A 21,382-nucleotide genomic window follows, 5' to 3' on the forward strand; every position below is an offset into this window, starting at 1 on the left:
GCAGCAATCACAAAAAAAATGTAAGAAAACATTCAAGAATATACATAACAAATAGAAGTATTAAATTAACATAATCTTAATAACTCATACATCAGTGTCATTTTTTAATAGAAAAATGTGTCTACACAGCCAATTTTTGCCCACAGAGGATGTAAAAGTTATAGTTGATAAACAAAAGAAGATAGATTACACTACACAGATAAAGATATATCAACAAAATCTTTTAACAACAACTTTGCATTAGACAATCGAATATGCACACATACATACTTTATGTTTATATCATAAATTTATGCATGTACCTAAATAAATAAATATATATGCACATACTAAAATAATTTAACTGTTTTTTAACTACGAAAGGCATTATGGGTTATCAATAATTTAACAGAATTAAATTTTGTTTCAAATGCTAACTAACAAGTGATTTATTACTTATTCCTTAGACAAAGAATTTATCAAAGCAGAAAACAAAAATGCATTTAATATCACTATGTATGTAAATAAAACATCATAAAGGATTATAGTTTTATTTCATATTTCGTACAAATTATTTCTTAGCTTTCTTTCCCTCTTTGCCTACTTTTGTTACGTCATCTGGGTTTTCAGCTGCATCTTTAACCCTCTTTTCACGAATACCAACTAGGCGCTGATCAGCACGAGCCTGTGGATAAATATGGGTTAGTAATGAAAAAAATAATCAGGTAAAATATTATATACCTTGTTGCTTATGTTATATTACCTAAAACTACAAATTGTATTTTATACCTTGCATGACGAATATAAATCATTAAAGATGTAATAATCTAGATTGAAACCTACCTTTCTTAAAGTGGTGAAAGCTGAGAATTTCTTTTCATCTTCAGTAATGACACGAGCTTTAGATTTAACTGAAGTTTGTTTAATTGGCATCACGACGCCTTCTAATTGAGATGCAACCTAAAATTTTAATATAAACAAAATTAAAATAGACTATTATACAATATACTGAAACAAATTTAATAGAAGAATATACCAGAAAATATCAATATAATCTCTCCTTATACAATATCTATATATTGTATAAGAATTTTACTTTCATATGATATAGAAATCAAACTCACATGGAAGCTACAAAAAGGCTAATGGTAAAAAAATTGTCATTTTGATGCTCAATTGCCAGATTTTTTGTCAGTGACAGCTTTTGTAGCTTCAAAGCTAATAAGCTCTAAACCACTTGAAAACACATACATAACATTATAAATACTATGTGCTAACAAGACAAGTGACAAAAAAAAAAAAACTAAAACCCTATAAGAGGATGGTCATATTTGCCACCTGATAAAATTGTAAGTTATGCAAATGAATCCTAGTAGGGTGCCAAATAATGCATAATTATATGTGAAACAAAAGTTTCACTATATTTTTACCTTGCATTCCTCTTCAGTTGCTTCACCCTTATGCAATTTCTTTCCACCTCTTGGGAACAAGATCAATTTAGATCTGTATTCCTTTAATCTTTGTATATTCTGTTGTAAAGATTCTACAGATTTATTACGACGTCTAACATCTAATGCAATGCCAATCGAGCGAGCAAATCCTGCATTCAAACCTGCTCCCTGAAATGTAACAGTGTAAATTAATCAATTTGTTAAAAAATTGATTTTAAATACCAAATATGTAACTAGAAGTAAACAATAGTTTTACCCCTTGAAATTGTTCAAAAAAATAATGCATAAAATTAGTAAAAATTAAGTTAAACTTACATATACTAAAACATCTTAAATGTATTGATCAATAATAAATTTCATTACATTACCACAAAAAACATGAAACTATATCTCAAAACTTAAATAATTGCAAATAAAAAGGAAGAAAAAAGATTTGAAATTAATTTTGTCATAGCAGAAATTAAACACTAAATGCAACAAAAAATAAAATACAAGGGTGGTCTAAAAACTTTCTACACATTTCTACTTGAAAATAAAATTGCACACAACCAGTTGCTAAAAAAGAAAATCGCAACAAACCAGTTTCACTGAATATAAAAACTGTTAAGTTCTGAAAGTTTTCAGACTACCCTAGTGATTATTTGAAAGAACAAAAAGTATGTGTGTGCACTCACTTCGTGGACAGTAAAAGTAGTATATGGGATTACAGAAGGTAAAGTAATAAAACTATCAACATATTAAGTTTTCTGAAGGCACCATGAAATAAATCAGCCTATTCAGAATTGTTCACTTTCGTATTGCAATTAAATGAACAGTGTGCCATATTACAAAATTACACTAGTTCAGTAATATGCATTAGTCAAGTAAGTGCAGAAAAGTTGAACGTCGATAGAATCGCAAGTGCCATTACTCCATGTCAACATTTGTCGAAACTTACCCTGATTTCTTCGAGGGTAAAACCTCTGCCAGCTCGAACCTTAGTGTGGTACCGCACTGTGGGGCAATGCACAATTGGTCTGAGGGGCCCAGCAGCAGGGCGAGGGAACAAGGCACGAGCTTTTTTAATCCTGTTTTGACGTCTTCGAATTTTCCTTGCGGGCTGGTTAAACCAAGTTTTCACAAAACGTTGCCAATCTTTGTGGAAGTGCCCATTAGGGATCATATTATTTCCCTTACCCATCTTGGATTATCTAAATTGAACGTGTAAAACAATATTAGTACATCACTTTTGTAACATATTTATTGAGGTTAAGTCACTATTAGTCAAAATACATTTTAACTGAAACTAATTGTGGATTTATTTATACTCGTAATAACTACACACTTCAAAATTAATAAAATTCTGCACAGGATGATAAAGATTTTAGAAGATACGAAAATATAAAAAATCTTGTACCTTTGCTCCACTAACACACCGGAAAAGAACTTAGAAAAGAAACACCAAAGTGTTGTTCGATAAATGTGCGATGTTAGACGCGAAGTTAGCTGAATTACAACGTGGGTCGCGTTATAGTAGCATGGCAACCCTAAAGCGCCATACACACAGCGCACGGTGCTCAACAAACAGATATGATATGATTCTATTAAGCTTCGTAAGTAATTTTTACATTGTTTCCTTATCCGGTGGTTGAATAAAACAATTTTATACATTTCGACGAAATTATCTTTTACTATATTTTCTTTTCCGAATTCGACAAAACACATAGATTTCGATTACAATTGTGGAATATTACTTGCACAATTTTTATTTTTGTCGGCTTCCGTTAGTTATCAATTAATAATTCAAATTCAACTAGTTGTGTATGGCATCGTGCCTTAAGGCAAATTGCTGGAACTTTCCGTACCGTAACGAAATGTTCGAGGAATATTAAATGTTTTCAAATAGATTATTATAAATACTGTAACATTGTCGAATATTTATAAGAATTATATAAACTGAATTGCAAAGTTGAAATTATTTATTTAAAGTATATTAGAACTTTAGTCAGAATTAAAATTAAAATCTGAATTATTTTCGATATACTAAAAAATTGAACCAAAAACATGTTTTTCCAAAAGCATTAATTTGTTAAAACAAGCAGAAAGTTCTTTGAATCATTCAAATCGGACACTTAGTTTTCTCCAAAAAACTGCCATTTTTTGCACATTTAGCTCTGTATCTTCGAAATGGCTGGACCTGCCTTTGCCAAAAACTAATCACCTTTTCTCCCAATCATTACAAATTGAATGCGTTTTTTAGATCATTCAAATCGGATACTCCGTTCTCTCAAAAACTCGATTTGTATTTTCTGCACTTTTTGCTCCGTATCTTCGTAACGGCTGGACCTGCTTTGCCAAAAACTAATCAGTACATCTCTCACGGGAATCGAATGTTTTTTGAACCATGCAAATCGGCTCATCCATGCGCCCGAAAACGTGAATGAAAAAATGCGGACATACAAAACACACACACACACACATCCATTTTTTCTGACGTATGCCAAAATGTTCAGAAACTTTCAAAACGTGAAAATATGCAAATATTTTTATTTTCGATTTTCGGCCCATTAATATAATTACCCTACGGAAAGTTAATTAATAAAACAACAAACAATAAATTTTTGAGCATGCTTGAATATTTTTATACTAAATATATAGTTTTGGTTTGCATATACACAATATTCTTTAAATAATCAGAAACATAAAATTTCAGTAAGCAGAAAAGAGATAATTTCAATTATTGCATAATTGGTCAAATCGTTAAACAAAACATTTTTTGCTTATGTCTTCGCAAAATATACTTAACGGATTTTCCAAATACGAACTAGTGAAAGAGATTATTTTTTATGTATAAAAATATACATATTCAAAGTATAATAAACGCAAATTTTCTTAAATATTGTTATAGGCCTGTGAAAAGTAGTTTGAATATATAATTTACTAGAATATTACAAAAATTATAAAAACTTGATAAAAACAGAATATTAAATAAAAATCAACATAAACATTTTTTGATATGGAAACCAAATGAAATCTAACTAAGCAAAATATAACCATCAAATCTCAGCACACAACGCAATCCATTTTTTTTCAAATGTATTTCAAAGTAATTTTACACAAAATTTCACTATAAATCTTTTCACACAAAATGATCTATTCAACCCCTTAACTTACAATTTAGATTCGAAAATGTTGGGCCAAAGTTGCACAAGCTAATGCAATTTTTGTGACTATTTTCTCACACAGTGCACAGTTTATCACAAAAGTAAAAATAATTGTCTGTTTTATAGTTTCATGTAAATAAATAATTTGTAATACTTGAGATTACCATACTGGACAATGTCCATAATGCAACACCTTCATGCAGTTCAGATAATATTACAATCATAATTTTGCTGTAAACGAATCATGTTTATTGCATTCACCATGTAATACATTGCTGATTTGTTAATAATTTAATTTGTTAGTAATTTACATATTGGTAATGCATAATTGTTAATAATTTATATATAAACTGTTGTTTCTATTTTTCATATCCTATGTGTATTGTATATATATGATCGAAATCTTCAGGTATTTTTAGCTGTGCCCTGTTTATTGGTTATTTGAAACTTAAATTTAAAAAATAAACAATAACGAATCATGTCATAGATAAGGAAGTATAATATGTTTAGTGGTAATATTTTATTATTGTAGTAATGAATAAAATAAGAGAAGTGTGTATTTTAATTCTTTATTATTTACAGATCTTTACACATAAAAGTTTCATACACAGGACTTAACAAAGAAAATAATTATATGTATGTATATTTTACTATATATTTATATATATATATATATATATATATATATATATATATACATAATAGATATATGTATACACACACATACAGATATAATGATGATTATTACTATGACATCTTAATTTTAATGAATTAATTTCATATATCTCTGTTTAATACAATAAATAAATTATAAAATGATAAATTTAAAAATAATGATTTTGATTATATATATATATATATATATATATATATATATATGTATATACATATGTATATAAAAAAAGATAAATTAAATGATAAAATATTATTTAAAGAAACATGAAATTATGTATTATAATAAGTGATGACATGCTTTTAGTCCAGTTGAAGTTAATATTCAAATGTAATTCATTTTAAATCTTTATGGTCGTATAAAACTTTAGTAATTTTTACTTGCCAATGTTTTATGTAGATAAATAAAGATAAAAAACATGTCATAGTCTAAAACACATAAACTTTTTATATCAAACACAATCAAAATACATGACATTTATCATTCACACAACTACTAAAATTATGAGAAACTATTATATGAATATGTGATATATTTATATAAATCTATTTGAGACTAAGTTTAAAATAAATATTTACATTATTACGTTATTGATGGCATGTGTTATAAAAATATATAAGAAATAAATTGATTTACCATAATAAAATAATATTATGAAATGGAGTTCATACTAGACCATTTTAGATAAGCATTGTGATGTTCAGAACCCCGCCGAAATAATACAACGCAATTATAAATGATTTCAATTATTAAGAAAAATAAATTACTTTCGTATCAATAGATTTTCTTAATTAGCATATTCTTTAACTCTTTAGCATTATAACTATAAAAAACTTATTATGCTATACTATATGTAATATTCATAATACTTAACTAAAGTGACGAGATTTACTATGTATGACAAAACATGGGAAAAACAATTTAATAAATAAATATTTTTAAACATAATATTATTGACAGAGTTACGCAAATAATGTACAATTATTACTCAAAATGCTTTGTAATTATTTTTGTTCTGTTCTAAATTCAAAATATCATTTTAACCATAGGTACCATCTTATATTAATAAGCCACTAGGACTCTTAACCTATACAGAATATTATATAGAGTTGAATTTAACAACAAATAAATAATAGTTCAAATAAAACTTATATCAGTAAACAGCATTTGCTAGCAGCATTTTTACTTATTCAAAGACTTGAGTGATTCTGACACGATATCAAATCTACCAGTCGCTAAATAATATTTCATGACATATAATATAGTTACTGTTTCATTAAACAATTATGAAATGCATACAAAAACATTTGTGCCCAATTGTCAAACTTCAAGTCCTTTGCTAAGTACTGCAAAGCACAATATCATGTAGTTCTGTGCATGATTCCTGATCACAGATTCTTTGTCAATAAGTGCATAATTGAGATATTAGGCTGGTACAAAAGTATTGATAGTGGATGTCAACTGAGAATCCCCGATAACGGATAGCACAGCCTCTCAGGCATAAAACTCACGGTTATTAGAATTCTTAGCGTATGTGTTGCTGGCTGGTGAGCGTTTGGGCTCCTCTAAGGCATATGAGCCTTCGTCTTTCTTACGCATTCTGTATACTATGAACATGACTACCAGTATCGCGCATAACAGACCGACTACGGCTCCACCTATCACGGCTGCGAACAAACAGAATAAAAATGTTAATATCAGAGGATCACCCAAGTTATAACAAGCATATTATACAACTTCAAAAAATCTATTTGCTTACTGCATGATTATTTTTACTAAATGATTGCTAAATGATTATTTTTATTGCAGTTGAATATATAAGTAGAAATATGTAATCCTGAATCACAAACAATTTAAAAAAAATTGAGAAAAAAAATTTGTGTGAAGTCTATAGCATGAAAGAAGTAGTAAAGTTTTCAATTTATTCACATTAGAAATATGAAGTTTTATAGTTTAATTTATAAATTAATGGAAATATGCTATAAAGAATTAACCCTTTCACTACAGATGCTGACCACGGATGACATCCGCGTGATGTGCTGTGTGTACGGATGTCGTCCCTGGACGACATGTTATGTTTGCCTTTGCTTCAAGATTTATCACTACGAGTTGAAGTATCGAGAATTCTAGTTTCTTATTGAAATTTCTAGTTCATTATAAGCGTAATTTTTTCATGTTTCATTGTTTATGATAGAAATATGTTAAAATTAATCGTTGTGCCTGTCCGTTCAGTAGTGCGACTGAGTGGCACGCTGTCACCGTACAGCAGCGACTTTTGAGAAAAGCACACCCATAGCGAAAGGATTAAATAAAAATAATTTTAATGCTAAGAACATTTTGTAGCTGGACCGAATCATTGTTACATGCTATGTATCAAATATTGAGCTAAAATACTAGACAATTACCTTATAACATCAGTTATATGATTTAAGAGATATAGCAATATTTCCATAGATAAAATATTATTATCTGTGGGCAATATGTTTAAAATAAAATTAATATATTATATTGTTTAAACATGTTTACAAATAAAATCTCTATAGATTTGTGATATAAATATGTATGTAGCTGAGAACAAATATTAATTTCAAAATGAAAGGAAAACAGTTGTGATCGGCTGATCACAATTATAGTCATTTAGCTGGAAACTTATTACAGCATATATTTGAAATTTATGACCCTAATGATTTCACGTAGCAGCAGCACTGAAGTGCCAGAACAATGAATAGAGCCTTACCAGCCAATATGCCAGGTTGGGCGAAGAAGCTGGCCGAGGGGTCGACCTGTTTGGGGTCCATGACGAACACCTCGTTCCCGTTTTGGCGGACGTTGTCGTTATCTGTCGCACTGGGGTTCGACCCCACGCCAGTGTTCGCAGAACCAGATTCGATCAGTTCGATCTCGTTATTGTCGTGAGTTGTAGGCAATTGACTGTTTGTTCCTTTAACGTTTTCCTTAGTAAGAGTCGGTTCAATGTCCTCGTTTTTAACTGTAATGCGAAAATATGGATATTAATTTCATGTATTTAGAACCACAGTATGTAGCGTATTTTAGATATATCGTTATCAATTTATATTATATATATGCATCTAAAATATTTGGTAATATTTAAGGTAATAAAACTTTTACTTCTCATATAATTATAGAAATACATAATTTAATTACGTAACCATGATAACAGATAAATGCATTTGCAGTAAGTTGCATTTTCATTTATGTGAGATGTTGGCAATTACTTTCACATCATCCTAACGATAAGTTAATATCCTGACACAAAAAATAAAATTATCAACCATTAATTATCTCGCCCAACACTTATTGTTCCTGGGTATTATATCTGTATCTATCACAAGAAACATCATAAAACAGGGAACTAACATGCATAATAACTTGGTTAAATTTTAGTATACATGTATTCATTACTTCCATTAGATGTACTTTCTTCAGCACCAAAACATAAAAAATAACAAGAACAAAGAATTGTAGATTGGGCTTTGGTTTCAGTTTTGACGACTTTACCATGCACCCATAAGTTCTGAGTCATCAGTTATGATATTTTATTTTAGTAAATCAAGATCAATGACGTTATTATTAAACAGCTCTGCAAAAACAGCCAAAAGGTAATACCGAGACACAATTCTCGTATAAATTAACATCCTTTCAAAATTTCAAGTAATTATTTAACTGTTCGATAAAAAGCATGTTCATTCCAATCCGCCACATGCACATAAAATGCCATTTTCTAAATTATGTATCTGGTCTTCAATTGTCTTATTGAGGACTGAGGAATTGAAACATGTAATTATATAATAAAATTTCCCCGTATTAAAAAAAACTATTTCCAAAAATAATTTCCTTTCACTTGCAATATCGATTAACCACCATAATTATGAAAATCTGTATCAACAACAATGAAAATATGTAATGTATACATAATAAAATATACATTTTATATAATTGAATTCTTATTTTATAGAGTGAATCAATTTGACAAGCAAAACTAACATATATCATATATAAAAAATATTGTAGTAGTTACTGCATACAATAAAATTATAATTATTTAATACTTGACTTCAACGAGTATTGTGCTAGGTGACAGAGCAATGTGCAGAAAACTGTTAAAAATTGCACAGTGACCACCATACATATAAATAAAAACAAACTTATTAAAAAATAAAAGCAATATCGCAAAATCAAATCGAAAGTAAATTATGATAACGATTTTACAATGACAAAAACTAATTTACAAAACCCATGCAACTTAATATCATGATCAAAATACAAAATCAATTTGTTTAAAATAAAATGTAAAATAAATATTTATCTCGATACCTTAGTTGCTTCCAAATGTAGACCAAAAAAGCAAATGCATTTGGGTAGGTCAGACGGAATATTTAAAATAGAGCGCTTTTGGATCATAAAGATCATAATAAAAATCAAAAATATCACAGACCATGATAAGTTATAAATAATGTGATTACCTTTTAAAATGAATATAATTTAAATTCTGAATCTATCGATTAATTAGAATCCAAGGTAAACAAGAGTTTATTTTATTAAAATAATTACACAAATGTATCTACTCACACTTGTTGCTAACTGCATACTAGAAGTAAATTTGGGCTATAGTTCGAAAGTTTTATACTAGATATGTTTTATATGTTAAACGGCAAAGAAAACCGAAAAAATGTAGAAGAGTTAAGAAAAACAAGGAATTAAATAACTAACCCAGATATAATAATTATAAGCAAATTCCTACACGTTTAGTCTGTAATAATGTTGTGAAGCTAAAAGTGAAAAATTGACTGCAACATTGAAACCGTTTAATATATATAAAATTATAAATATTGAAATATTTTTAATGAAAAAAGAAATTTGTTCTAGTATTCCAGCGCTATAGATTATGAAAATTTTTTGAGTATGTAATAGAGTTTTGACAAAATCTAGAGTAATTATTTGGTGTACTCTTAATTCAAATTATATTCCTGAATGCAATGAAATAATCAATGACAATATCAATTCAAAAGAAGAATATATATTTCACTCTCGTTACACTGACACTAAAATCAGTTTAGAAAAATAGTTACTTGTTAGAAATCTGTCCTTTCTATCTAATTTTGTTTAGTTATCCAAACCGATGTTAAGATTGCGAAGATATAAAATATCTGTCATAGCTATTATTAAATAAAATATCTTATTAAGGGGCACAACTAGTGCGAAATTTTAAAAAAATCGATTTTTGTTTTTTTCATATTTCGGTAGATTACACCTTTAAAAATAATATATAAAAAGTTCAAATCGATATCTCAAATAGTTTTTGAGTTACAGCCATTTAAAAAGTATATATATAGTATATAGTACAACGATCATTTTATCTTTAAACGCGTTTTTCTCGAAACAGCATTTTCCGAATTTGCTGCAGTGATTACTCAAAAACGAATGATCCGATCACTATCAACTTTTTTCTACATGTTCTTTATATAGTTCTCCGTAAAATAAACTATCGATTTTTTGATCGGATCAAAAATCGAATTTTGGCAGTCGAAAAACGACCAAAATTTTGGGTAAAATTCGACTTTTTTTTAAAACGCCGCCATTTTGTCAATTTTTGATTTACTTTTTTCATCGTAGTTCATTTTACAGACAATATTATCTAGTTTAACAAGAATTATTTTTTTTTTTATTTCATCTACGTAGAAGGCCGGAATCACTGCAGCAGTTAAGGGCCTTTTTTTGTCGCGCCGTTGGAGATCGATGATAACTTGAAAGATATTTAATTTTTTTCTTCAAAAATTTTGCTATGTATTCTTAAAACAAGTATAAATATATTCCTAAAATTTTGAAATGATTGATAAGGTAGTTTTTTTAATATAAATTCCCAAATATCACCTTTTTTTAGGCGGTTACACTAGTTGTGCCCCTTAACATAAATTAAGTGATTTTGATTGATTTATGGACCAATAAAACAGAAAAGATTAATTATTATACAAGACCGTACACACGTAATATTAATATAATCGCACCAACAATATTATAAGAGAAAAATCCCAATCCTAATTAAACGTCGGTATAGCCATGTTATACTTGTTTATCTATGGTATAGGCCGAAGATTCCTAATCAACTGGGACGTACATGATTTATCGAAATCATATTCGTAAGACCAGTAATGTTACGCATAGTCAGAGTATTTATAGGTCAATTTCCTATATTTTTCCTTCAACATATGAGACATGTTGCTTGTAGGAACGATTTTTTTGAAATCGAAAACACTCATCTGAACGTACAAAATAAAAGAAATAAAAATGAAATACAATTAATAAAAGTATAGAAATAAAAAATATGACAAAGCCATGCGCAAAACTCACTATAAAGATCATCATCATCACTATCAGTACTACTATCGTCGTCGTTATCGGCGGGCACAATAATGGGCCCCGAACCTGATGGCAATCCTAGGTCGTGATCGACAGTACCGCCTTTGTAGGGCGTTCCGGCCGAGTTGGATCGCGCTAGCGCGTTGTCCTCGTCGTCGTCGTTGTCTAAGGGCCCGTAGCCGCTGCCGGAGCTCTCGAGGTCGTCGCGGATTTCGCCTCTGCCGCCGCCACTGCCTTCCAGGGCCGACTCGTCATCGATGTAGATCTCATCGTGCGCCGACGATGCGGCTCGTGTGCTCGTCTAAAATTCAAATGTTTCATTTTAATTTAATTCATACAAAACGGCATTTTTAAAACGCGTGTTAGCTCCCACACGGCTCAAGAATTATGTATTAAAAGCGAACATGATCTAATTTAAACTAGCTGTAAGTGGAATTCTGTCTTAAGGCAATTAGGGCATCGTGCCTTAAGGCAAATTGCTGGAACTTCCCGTACCAAAAATTATTATTTTTTTTAAAAACGATTAACATTTTTGAAAAAAAAATTACTTCGAAAAAATTAGATTTTTGAGAAACTATAAATTTGACAAAAAATTTCTTTTTTTTGAAAAAAAAAAAAAATTGAAAAAAAATTTTTTTCTTTATTTTGACATATTTTGGAAGACCTGAACGTTTTTTCAAAACAATCGTACTGCTTTAACTGCATAGAGACAAAATATAAAGCGCGTAAGCGCCGCGTCGCTATCTAACGGGTAAACATTGGTACGGAACCCATAGGAATGTAAACAAAATTTATACTTATTGTTAAAATCTCTATAAAATATCTGATAATTTGATGTGCATATGTCTAATAATCATTTTTGACCGCCAAATGGCATTTTTTTACTTTTTTCGTTAGATCTCCGAAACCGCTAGACTTGCTTTTATGAAAATCAATCAATTCTTCATCTTGTCAATACAAGTAAAATGTTTTTTGAATTATAAAAATCGGACACTCCGTTCTCTTAAAAACTGAGGTACCGTTTTTGGCACTTTTTACCCCATATCTTCGGAACGGCTAGACCTACCTCCGCCAAAAACTAATCAGCACGTCTCCTTATAAATACGAATCGAATGTTTTTTAAATTATTCAAATTGCTTCATCCGTGTTCCCGAAATCGTCAACGAAAATTTGTATCCGCACACACATACATACACGCACACACACACACACACACACACACATATATCCATTTTTTCTAAGGTATGCCGAAATATTCAGAAACCTCTGAAACGTAAAGATATATAAAAATTTTCATTTTCGATTTTTTTGCGATTACTATAACTTACCCTACGGGAAGTTAATTAGTAAAAAAAATTTCAAGTAGAAAAATAAAAACCAAAAAGTGATTTTTCCTAGTTCATTTTACTCACATCAGTTCATAGGTTTGTTATACTCACAAGCTTCAATGTGCTAGAGAGAAACATTTGAAATGAATGTGAGTGAAATGAATGTTGGCCGTTATCGTGTTATTTTCAGGTTTTTATATTTTACTCGACATTTTTCAATAATAAAATTATCAAGTATTTTACCATTTTAGAATCCGGAATAAATGCGCTAAATTTTGGTGAAACGTGCTGACATACTTTAGTATAATTTTTTTAAAAGAGGGCCTCTCAAAGTCGACCAATTTTAAAACTTTTAAATTTATAATTCGGCAAGAAATCTTAATTCTTGCAACTTAACTTGGAACAATTTTTATTGTTTATAAGTGAGATCCTAAAAATGTTATAAACGGTTACGGTTCCAAAGTTTAAACGAATAATTTTAATACAAATTAACCCCAATAACCGACATATTGTCATAATTTCACAAAAGCTCTAGGTTGCATTTAAAAGCTCATGGATCGATTCTGCCGACCAACAGACTAATGTTATGGCGAGGCTATGTTATGAAGAACTTTCCATACACAATATTGACAAAAGATATGTGGTTGCTGTGCAGTCAGGCGTTTTTCTTAGATTTACAAATAGAAAACCTAACTAGAAACTGCACAAATGTCAAAAAAACCATCTCAGATAAGAGGGTCTTTCTGACCCAGCTTCATATCCTACAAGTGACGTTGCAGTTTATAGTAAAACTGCCTGAATGCAAAGCAAATACATGACATTTTGACAATATTCAGTATGATTCAGTAGCATAAAATGTATGAAAGTTGAACCATAACATGGCCTTGCCATAACATTGGTCTGTTATGCGACAGAATTGGCCCATCAATTTCGGAACAACGTGAGATAATTTTTTCAGGATAGTTAAGGTCAATACTAAGTTCATGTTTAAAGAATATACATGAGACAGCCTATATATATATATATATGTATATATATATATATATAGGGTGAAATAATTTATAATAAATTTTATGTTGAAACATTTCAAAAACTTTAAGACAATACATCAAATAACAATTGCAGAAATTTGCAAAATGAAAATATGTTCAGTAGAATGTAATTTAAAATGTTCCAAATGAATTAATGATAATAATAATTCACAATAACGCTAATTCACTATTTCTTGTAACTTTAAATGAAAAAATATATTTATAGATTGAATTTATACCATTAGATTGAATAAAATTATTTTTTTATTTAAAATGACAAAAAATAGTGTAGTAGTGTTATTGTGAATTATGTATATTATTATCATTAGTTAATTGGGAACATTCCAATTTACATTCGACATAAGGTAATATGCTGAAACGTATGGAAATAAAGATTATATAAATTTCTGAAAATGTTATTAGATAAATTGCCCTGAAATATATATATATATATATATATATATATATATATATATCGTTCTACTTTTTATAAGCATAGAAACATTAAGACACAGATGCACGTCGGCTCTCATAAAATTAGGTCATCGCTGCATATAAAGAACGAGGGTTTATTTTGCACCAGGTCACGAAGATTGGACTAGATAATTTGATTTTGCACGTCGCCAATTTAAATAAACAATATCTGAATACCTTAGAAAGTTTTTCTGTGACAAGATAGTAGAAATATCAAAATACAGAAATTGAACATTTTTAAATTTACTCATCGAAAGCACATAAAATAAAATGGAGATTTTACAGATTTTTAGGAGATTGACTGATACATCATTTAATTTATTAGAAGTACTATATTCTTATGATGGTTACTCGACATATATACACTTAAAAACAATTCTGGAAAGCAGCCACATCAACTTCGGCTTTTAAACAATATCAACAAATCGGTTCCAGAAAATGAGATTATAAAAGTTAAATGCTACGGATTGTTTGCGAAAGATTTCAATCTTAAAAATAGGAAAATATCGAATGCAATATTACTATTCAACTATATAAAATATAATAAACTAATTATTTCGACAACAATTAAGTTTGAATATTTCAATGTCCTTAGACAACATAAATATAATTTTAGATGACTTACTCATTTTTCTCTTTTCAGAAGTACACACACTAAATATCTGCAAAACAAATTGTACTGTTTTGGAATTTGCACACAATAACTGGGTCGTCCTTATGTCAACCAGATTAACGCTTGTCACACCGACTTCAAAAGATCACCCCCGTATGCTCTCAAAACTGCGTTATTTTTATCAAGTCAAACAATGAAAAATCAAATTCAGCAATTCAATTTATTTAAAGAAAAGCTGAGCGAATAATATTCGGTACCGTTTGACGGCGATAGAGACAGTTGTATATGCAACCTGGGCGATCAATAAGAAATATAGTTGCGCAGTTGTTACAGTAGCGGCATCTATGTTGCGTCAACTTCGAGTTCTAGAACTGGGGTGTAACCCTGGGCCTTGAATTTATCTTTTCTCATAAGATAATGCATGACAAAGATAATTTTGATAAAATATAATAAAAAAGAAGACAATACGAAGTCTTGGAAATAAGATAACCAATAGCCAATGGAGAAGTACTGAGAAGAGTGGGCGAAGAAAAACTCTACTGGGCACGATCTTCAAAATGAAGGAAACTGGGTCGGAGCCATTCTGAGAAGAGTGCCTTCTATACGACGTCCTCGAAGGTAAAATAAAAGGACTAAAAGAATTCAAATTTTTGGTGACTTGCGTCAGAAAAAAAATTACAGGAAACTGAAAAACGAAGCTAAAAAGTCTTCAATGATAATAAAATGGCAAGAGAAATAATAAACAAGGGAGGGAAAGAAAATTATCAATCAGTGGTGCTCTCAGACCATAAACCTGCCTTCGGATAGACTATCACTAACTTCCCGTAGGGTAGTTTTAGTAATGGTTCGAAAATCGAAAATGAAAATGTTTGCATTTCTCCACATTTTGAAGGTTTCTGAACATTTTGGCATACCTCAGAAAAAATGGATGCGTGTGTGTGTTCTGTATGTCCCCATTTTTCGTCCACGTTTACGGGCGCACAGATCAACCGATTTGAATGGTTCAAAAAACATTCGATTCATATTGATAGAAAAATGTGCTGATTAGTTTTTGACAAAGGCAGGTCCAGCCGTTATGGAGATACGGAGCAAAGAGTGCAGAAAATACAAATCGAGTTTTTGAGAGAACGGAGCATGCGATTTGAATGATCTAAAAAACATTCAATTCGAAATGACGAGAAGTGGTGATTAGATTCTGGCAAAGGCAGGTCCAGCCGTTTTCTAGATACAGAACTAAATGTGCAGAAATGGCAGTTTTTGAGAGCACTAAGCGTCCGATTTGAATGATTCAAAAAAATTTCTGCTTGTTTTAACGAAATAATTGTTTCAAATATTTTTTTTCAAAAAAAATTTTTTTTGTATATTGAAAATAATTCAGATTTCAATTGTAACTCTGACTAAAGTTCTAATACTTTAAACAAATAATTTCAGCTTTGAAATTCAGTTTATATAATTCTTATAAATATAAGAATTATATAAGACACTGTTACATTATTTATTTATAATAATCTATTAAAAAACATTTAATATTCTTTGACAATTTCGTTACGGCACGGGAAGTTCCAGCAATTTGTCTTAAAGCACGATGCCATACACCACTAGTTTATTCTTATTAATATGTGTATGATAGGGTAGGGCGGGGCTAGTTGAGCATAGGGGCAAATTGAGCAATCGAAATATCTCGAAAACTATTCACCATCCGTTTAGGCACTATATGGCGGAAAGATAGAGGTTTGGAAGAAATAGACATCCCGCGATCGCTAGTAGCCGCTGGACAAATGAGTGAGACTCACGGGCGTTTTGTTTATTTTGAGACCAAAAAGTAAAAAAGTCATTCATCACGAGTTTTCGTCTGGTTTAGTCAAATGTTATTTATTTTTAACCAGGTAAATCTTATTCTTCCATATAATTATAGTACTTTTAATATGCACAGAGATTCTGGGTATAATTCTAACGGGTTTTTTAAAAACTCACTTTTATTTTGAAATTCCGAGTTGGGGTTAGTTGAGCATAGTTGCTAAACTTGTTCTGTCACTAAGACAATTACCATTAACTTCCAGAAATTGATTATTATTTTTAAGATTTAAGCTAAGTTTATGAGTAATGATATAAAGAAATAATGATTTTAAACCAAAATACTGAATATAATGGTAAAATAATTCCTAAGTTAATTAATCGTTAATTATTCAAAGCAAATTACTATAAGTTTTGTTTTCTCTGTCAATAAAGACTCTAAATATAGAACTGGTTATTAAAAACTTATTTTATTTCATCACTAATCAACATTGAACCTATAATTTCATTATACTTTTTTACTGCTCAACTTGCCCCACCTATGGGGTACATTGAGCATACTTGACTTTTTGCATTTAAACAGCTGTAGCTTTTAAATTTTACTTATTACCAAAAACTAGTATTGACACTTTTGTTAAGCGATAAACAACAAATCCATTAAGCCGTATAGCAATTTATTGAGACTTTTCATTGAGGAGCTACATCCGTTTAAGTAAAAATTTGCTCAACTAGCCCCGCCCTACCCTACGCCTTAAGGTTCCGTCTGGAATATTGATGTTATAAATTGATATAGTCAATAAGCTCCCAAGAGCCTCAAATCTAACTAAGAAGACAACAAATACTCAAACTATTGAAATTTTTTTTTGATAAGAAATATTATACCCCTGTTGATTAGTGATAGTGAGCTATAGGCTTTCAATCAGAAACTCCGGAATCAATACCGGTCTCGGACAGCCCTGATGTCAAGCAGTAGTTGGAAATATAGATATCAACATGTCTCGAAGTGAAAATGGTTCTTCTTACTTGGGATTGCTAAATTGACGAAAAATCATCATCATCAGCAATTGCAATAAAAGAAGAGATAGGTTGGGTTGCACAACACCATATAGAATTCGTTAACTAATGATTGCTGACTAATAATAAATATAAGTTGTTAATGTAAGTGATTTGCTTAAACGTCCTGGGTCTTAAACGTCTTTAGTCTAATATCTAAACCAGCAGTTATATTGAGTAAATTTCCATTACCATTTTTCGTGACAATATTTTTTATATGTCGATTATATATTTATTATCATTACTGCTTATTACATTAGTGCAACTATATTAAACTTGATTAATTAGTTATTCCCATAGATAAGAGATATAAATCATTTTTCATTGCTCATTCATTTGACATAGTGTATATAATATTTATTATTATTCCCATAGAAAAAATATATTTAACACACAATAAATTTCTTCTGATTCTATCTCGTGTAAGCAAATAAAAGTACGGACAATTTGGCGCGAATATGTTTGCAATCGCCCCCAAGTCGATCACAAAATATTTTATAATACATCATAAATAATTCCGAAAACTGCTATTTGAACAAAGTCCCTGGAGAACAAAAAGGGCCGGCGCTTAACTGATTTACTTTTTTGTATCAACAAACTACAATAATAATTTATTATGGTATAATAATTAAAATATTTATAAAAACTGGTAATAATAAAAATCGACGCAATACATTTCGCAGCTATAATTGTTACATGAAATTAATTTACTAAGCATAAGAGTCTATGCATATTCTGAGATCTATAAAAGTTTGTTAACATTTATGATTACTAAATAGACATTCATCTACGATGCAAATAACTAAAAGGAAGAAGAAAGATCTTAATCCAAAAAAAAAATTATGATATATTTTGTAAATGATTATAATTTAAATAAATTTGTTATTAAGATAAAACTAGTGGTGGCATCGTGTCTAAACACAAAATTGCTGGAACTTCCTGTACCGTAACAAAATATTCGAGAAAATTAAATGTTTTTAAATAGATTATTACAAATACTGTAACATTGTCTAATATTTATAAAAATTGTACAAACTGAATTACGAAGTTAAAATTGTTTATTTAAAGTATAAAAGTGAGCTTCAGAACTTTAGCCAGAATTAAAATTGACATCTGAATTATTTTCGATATACAAAAATTTTTTTTTTTAATTTTTTATTTTATCAACACACAAGCTGTTCTTTGAATAATTCAAATCGGATGATTAGTTTTCTCAAAACTAACATTTTTTGTACATTTAGCTTTGTATCTTTGAAATGGCTGGACATGCCTTTGCCAAAAACTAATCACCACTTCTCCCAATCATAACAAATTGAATGTTCATTCAATTCAGGATCATTCAAATTTTCTCATAAACTCGTTTTCTATTTTCTGCACTCTTTTGCTACGTATCTCCGCAACGGCCGAACCTACCTTTGCCAAAAACTAATCAGCACATCTCCCTATCAATAGGAATCGAATGCATTTTGAACAATTCGAATCGGTTGATCCGTGCACCCGAAAACGTGGACAAAATATTGTGGACACACAAAACACGATTTTTGGCCCATTGCTATAACTTACACCAGTGATTCCCAAACTTATTTCACCTACCGCCCCCTTTCCAGTAAAAATATTACTCAGCGCCCCCCTAATTTTTTTCATTTCAATAGTAATTAATAAGGTATATAAAAATTATTGTATCTGTACAAGATAGATTGACGATTTAGAAACCAATTTTGATAGAGTACGCTATTTTAATAAATCATAAAACTTTCGAAAAAAAATGGAACCATCAGTGAATTTCAAGTTTTCTAGGCCCGCAATATATTTGTAATAAAATGTAATTACAATTGGTACATCACTCCTGACGGAAAGGTTTTGCAAAAACATTTGATGATACATTTATTAAAATAATGGACAAAATTAATATCAGAATTAATCTTTTACTCTTTCAAAAGAACGTTGTAAAATAACATCAAAGTTTGAAATTATTAAACTATATTCAAAATAAAGATTCAATCATTATATTTTCAATGTGACGGATGAATCTGGTGTGCTGCTACCAATTTAGCAATATTTGGTCCTATCTTCCTGAGAAGTAATATTAAATCACCATGATCAACTATTTGTAATCGGTTTCTTTTATTTGTTAATAAATTAGTTGAATTCACGTTCCACTAAGTATGATGATGAAAATGCAATCAGAAATTTTTCAATGAAAGACCAAATTTGTGGGTAAGCGTATTACTGCACTTATGGCCGGTATTATAAGTTCTTCGCCAATAGTATGGAGTTTTCCCGACTTGGCAATCATTAATGAAATATTATACGAGGCAAGAAAGCCGTCTTGAGGGATGTGGTTGAAAAGAGTTTTGCCACTGAGCTTGTTGTCTAAATTTTTCTTTTAGAGTACGAAAATAACTTAAATTTTTATCTATTTTATCACCATGAATTTTAGTCAAATGTTCTTGTAGTCTAGAAGGTTTCATAGCTTCATTTGAAAAAGTTTTCCGACAAATCAGACATATGTAATATTCACAGGCGATTCAATAAAGCCATATTTCAAATATTCGATATTATTTTGTCTACATTTTTTTTTGATTCAGCCATTATTATCTGTAGAGGAAATACTTTTTACAGAGGTATTGAATGAAATATAATATATATGATGTCATTAATTGTCAAGCATATGTAATTACAACAGCAATTACCACTTACCAATTATAGTGACACTATTTATTACTGAACAAAAAACTGCTTTTGATATAAAATTATATTATCCAATGATAATACACAACGCCGGCTTAATCTGCAAATATCAGAGTTGATTCATTTGCAAATTCACAGTTCATTTGTTTTCACTATACTACTTAGTCAAGATTTGACCAGAGCTTTTTATATTCAACCCCAGACTCTTTGGGGTGTGTAGGGGGTATAAAAGTACGAATATAAATACCTGTAGCTTATTATTACTGAGAGACTAACAAAAGTAACGAGAGAAAATCCTTATTGCCCCGATCCAATAATGTTAACAATGCAAACCCGCCAATAATAGCGATACATCTAATGCGGTAAATTTATTTGCGAATTGGAATAGGCATATATGTTTAAATAATTTGAACTAAAATATCATCTTGGTATAATTCAGTGTTAATGTTAATCATTTATTTATATATAATATTAATATTATAATATTTTTTTACTTGTGTGCTTTAAACGCCCCCTACAACTGAGCATCGCCCCCTAAATGCACCAAAACCCTTCACCGCCCCCTTGGATTTCCGCAGCGCCCCCAAGGGGGCGCTGGCGCCCACTTTGGGAATTACTGACTTACACTAAGAGACGTTAATAATATAGCAATAGAGCATTATTTATATAATATGCAAATTACCGTAATTTTAATATGCTTAATAATAGTTCAATAATTGAATCGTAGAAATCGAAAAATCGATATGCATTATTGAATTTATGCATTCATTCGAA

At 29.9% G+C, this 21,382-nt stretch overlaps 2 protein-coding genes across 6 annotated transcripts in view; both read right to left on the minus strand.

Annotated features, from left to right (window-relative positions):
• Positions 1 to 516: 516 nt before the first annotated feature.
• On the minus strand, positions 517 to 2,978 carry LOC113376656 (60S ribosomal protein L13-like). 4 transcript variants are annotated; one of them, XM_026616652.1, is made up of 5 exons: positions 2,827 to 2,978; positions 2,368 to 2,620; positions 1,410 to 1,598; positions 823 to 939; positions 517 to 664 (listed from the first exon to the last, which is right to left on the minus strand). In XM_026616652.1, the coding sequence occupies exons 2-5, from the start codon at positions 2,608 to 2,610 to the stop codon at positions 551 to 553; spliced, it is 663 nt and encodes a 220-aa protein (XP_026472437.1). In that variant the 5' UTR covers positions 2,611 to 2,620; positions 2,827 to 2,978; the 3' UTR covers positions 517 to 550. The 4 variants fall into 4 exon arrangements, with proteins under 4 accessions (XP_026472437.1, XP_026472438.1, XP_026472439.1 ...); XM_026616653.1 differs by having other exon boundaries at positions 2,703 to 2,841; XM_026616654.1 differs by lacking the exon at positions 2,827 to 2,978 and adding an exon at positions 2,755 to 2,821.
• Positions 2,979 to 6,207: 3,229 nt separating this feature from the next.
• LOC113377586 (syndecan-like) overlaps positions 6,208 to 21,382 on the minus strand; it is a 91,947-nt gene continuing 76,772 nt past the window's right edge. The window contains exons 2-4 of one of the 2 annotated variants that reach the window (XM_026617952.1): positions 11,691 to 11,925; positions 7,984 to 8,235; positions 6,208 to 6,913 (exon numbers count right to left, since the gene is read on the minus strand). In XM_026617952.1, coding sequence (XP_026473737.1) covers positions 6,741 to 6,913; positions 7,984 to 8,235; positions 11,691 to 11,925 — 660 coding nt within the window. In that variant the 3' untranslated portion in view covers positions 6,208 to 6,740. Of the gene's footprint in view, positions 6,914 to 7,983; positions 8,236 to 11,615; positions 11,926 to 21,382 lie in introns of both variants that reach the window. The other variant, XM_026617951.1, reaches the window with a different exon arrangement.

This window comes from Ctenocephalides felis, unplaced genomic scaffold (genome assembly GCF_003426905.1).
Source record: "Ctenocephalides felis isolate EL2017-DRISC unplaced genomic scaffold, ASM342690v1 CF-g0.4_SCAFFOLD_01886, whole genome shotgun sequence".
Taxonomy (NCBI): domain Eukaryota; kingdom Metazoa; phylum Arthropoda; class Insecta; order Siphonaptera; family Pulicidae; genus Ctenocephalides; species Ctenocephalides felis.

Bases quoted from the DNA above. Each gene is read 5' to 3' on its own strand.
- LOC113376656 (XM_026616652.1), bottom strand. From the start codon at position 2,610: ATGGGTAAGGGAAATAATATGATCCCTAATGGGCACTTCCACAAAGAT. The intron at 940-1,409 runs GTAAAAATATAG...TTAAAATTTTAG, and splicing joins CAACTGAAGAGGAATGCAAG to GTTGCATCTCAATTAGAAGG. The intron at 665-822 runs GTAGGTTTCAAT...ATTTATCCACAG, and splicing joins CTTTCACCACTTTAAGAAAG to GCTCGTGCTGATCAGCGCCT.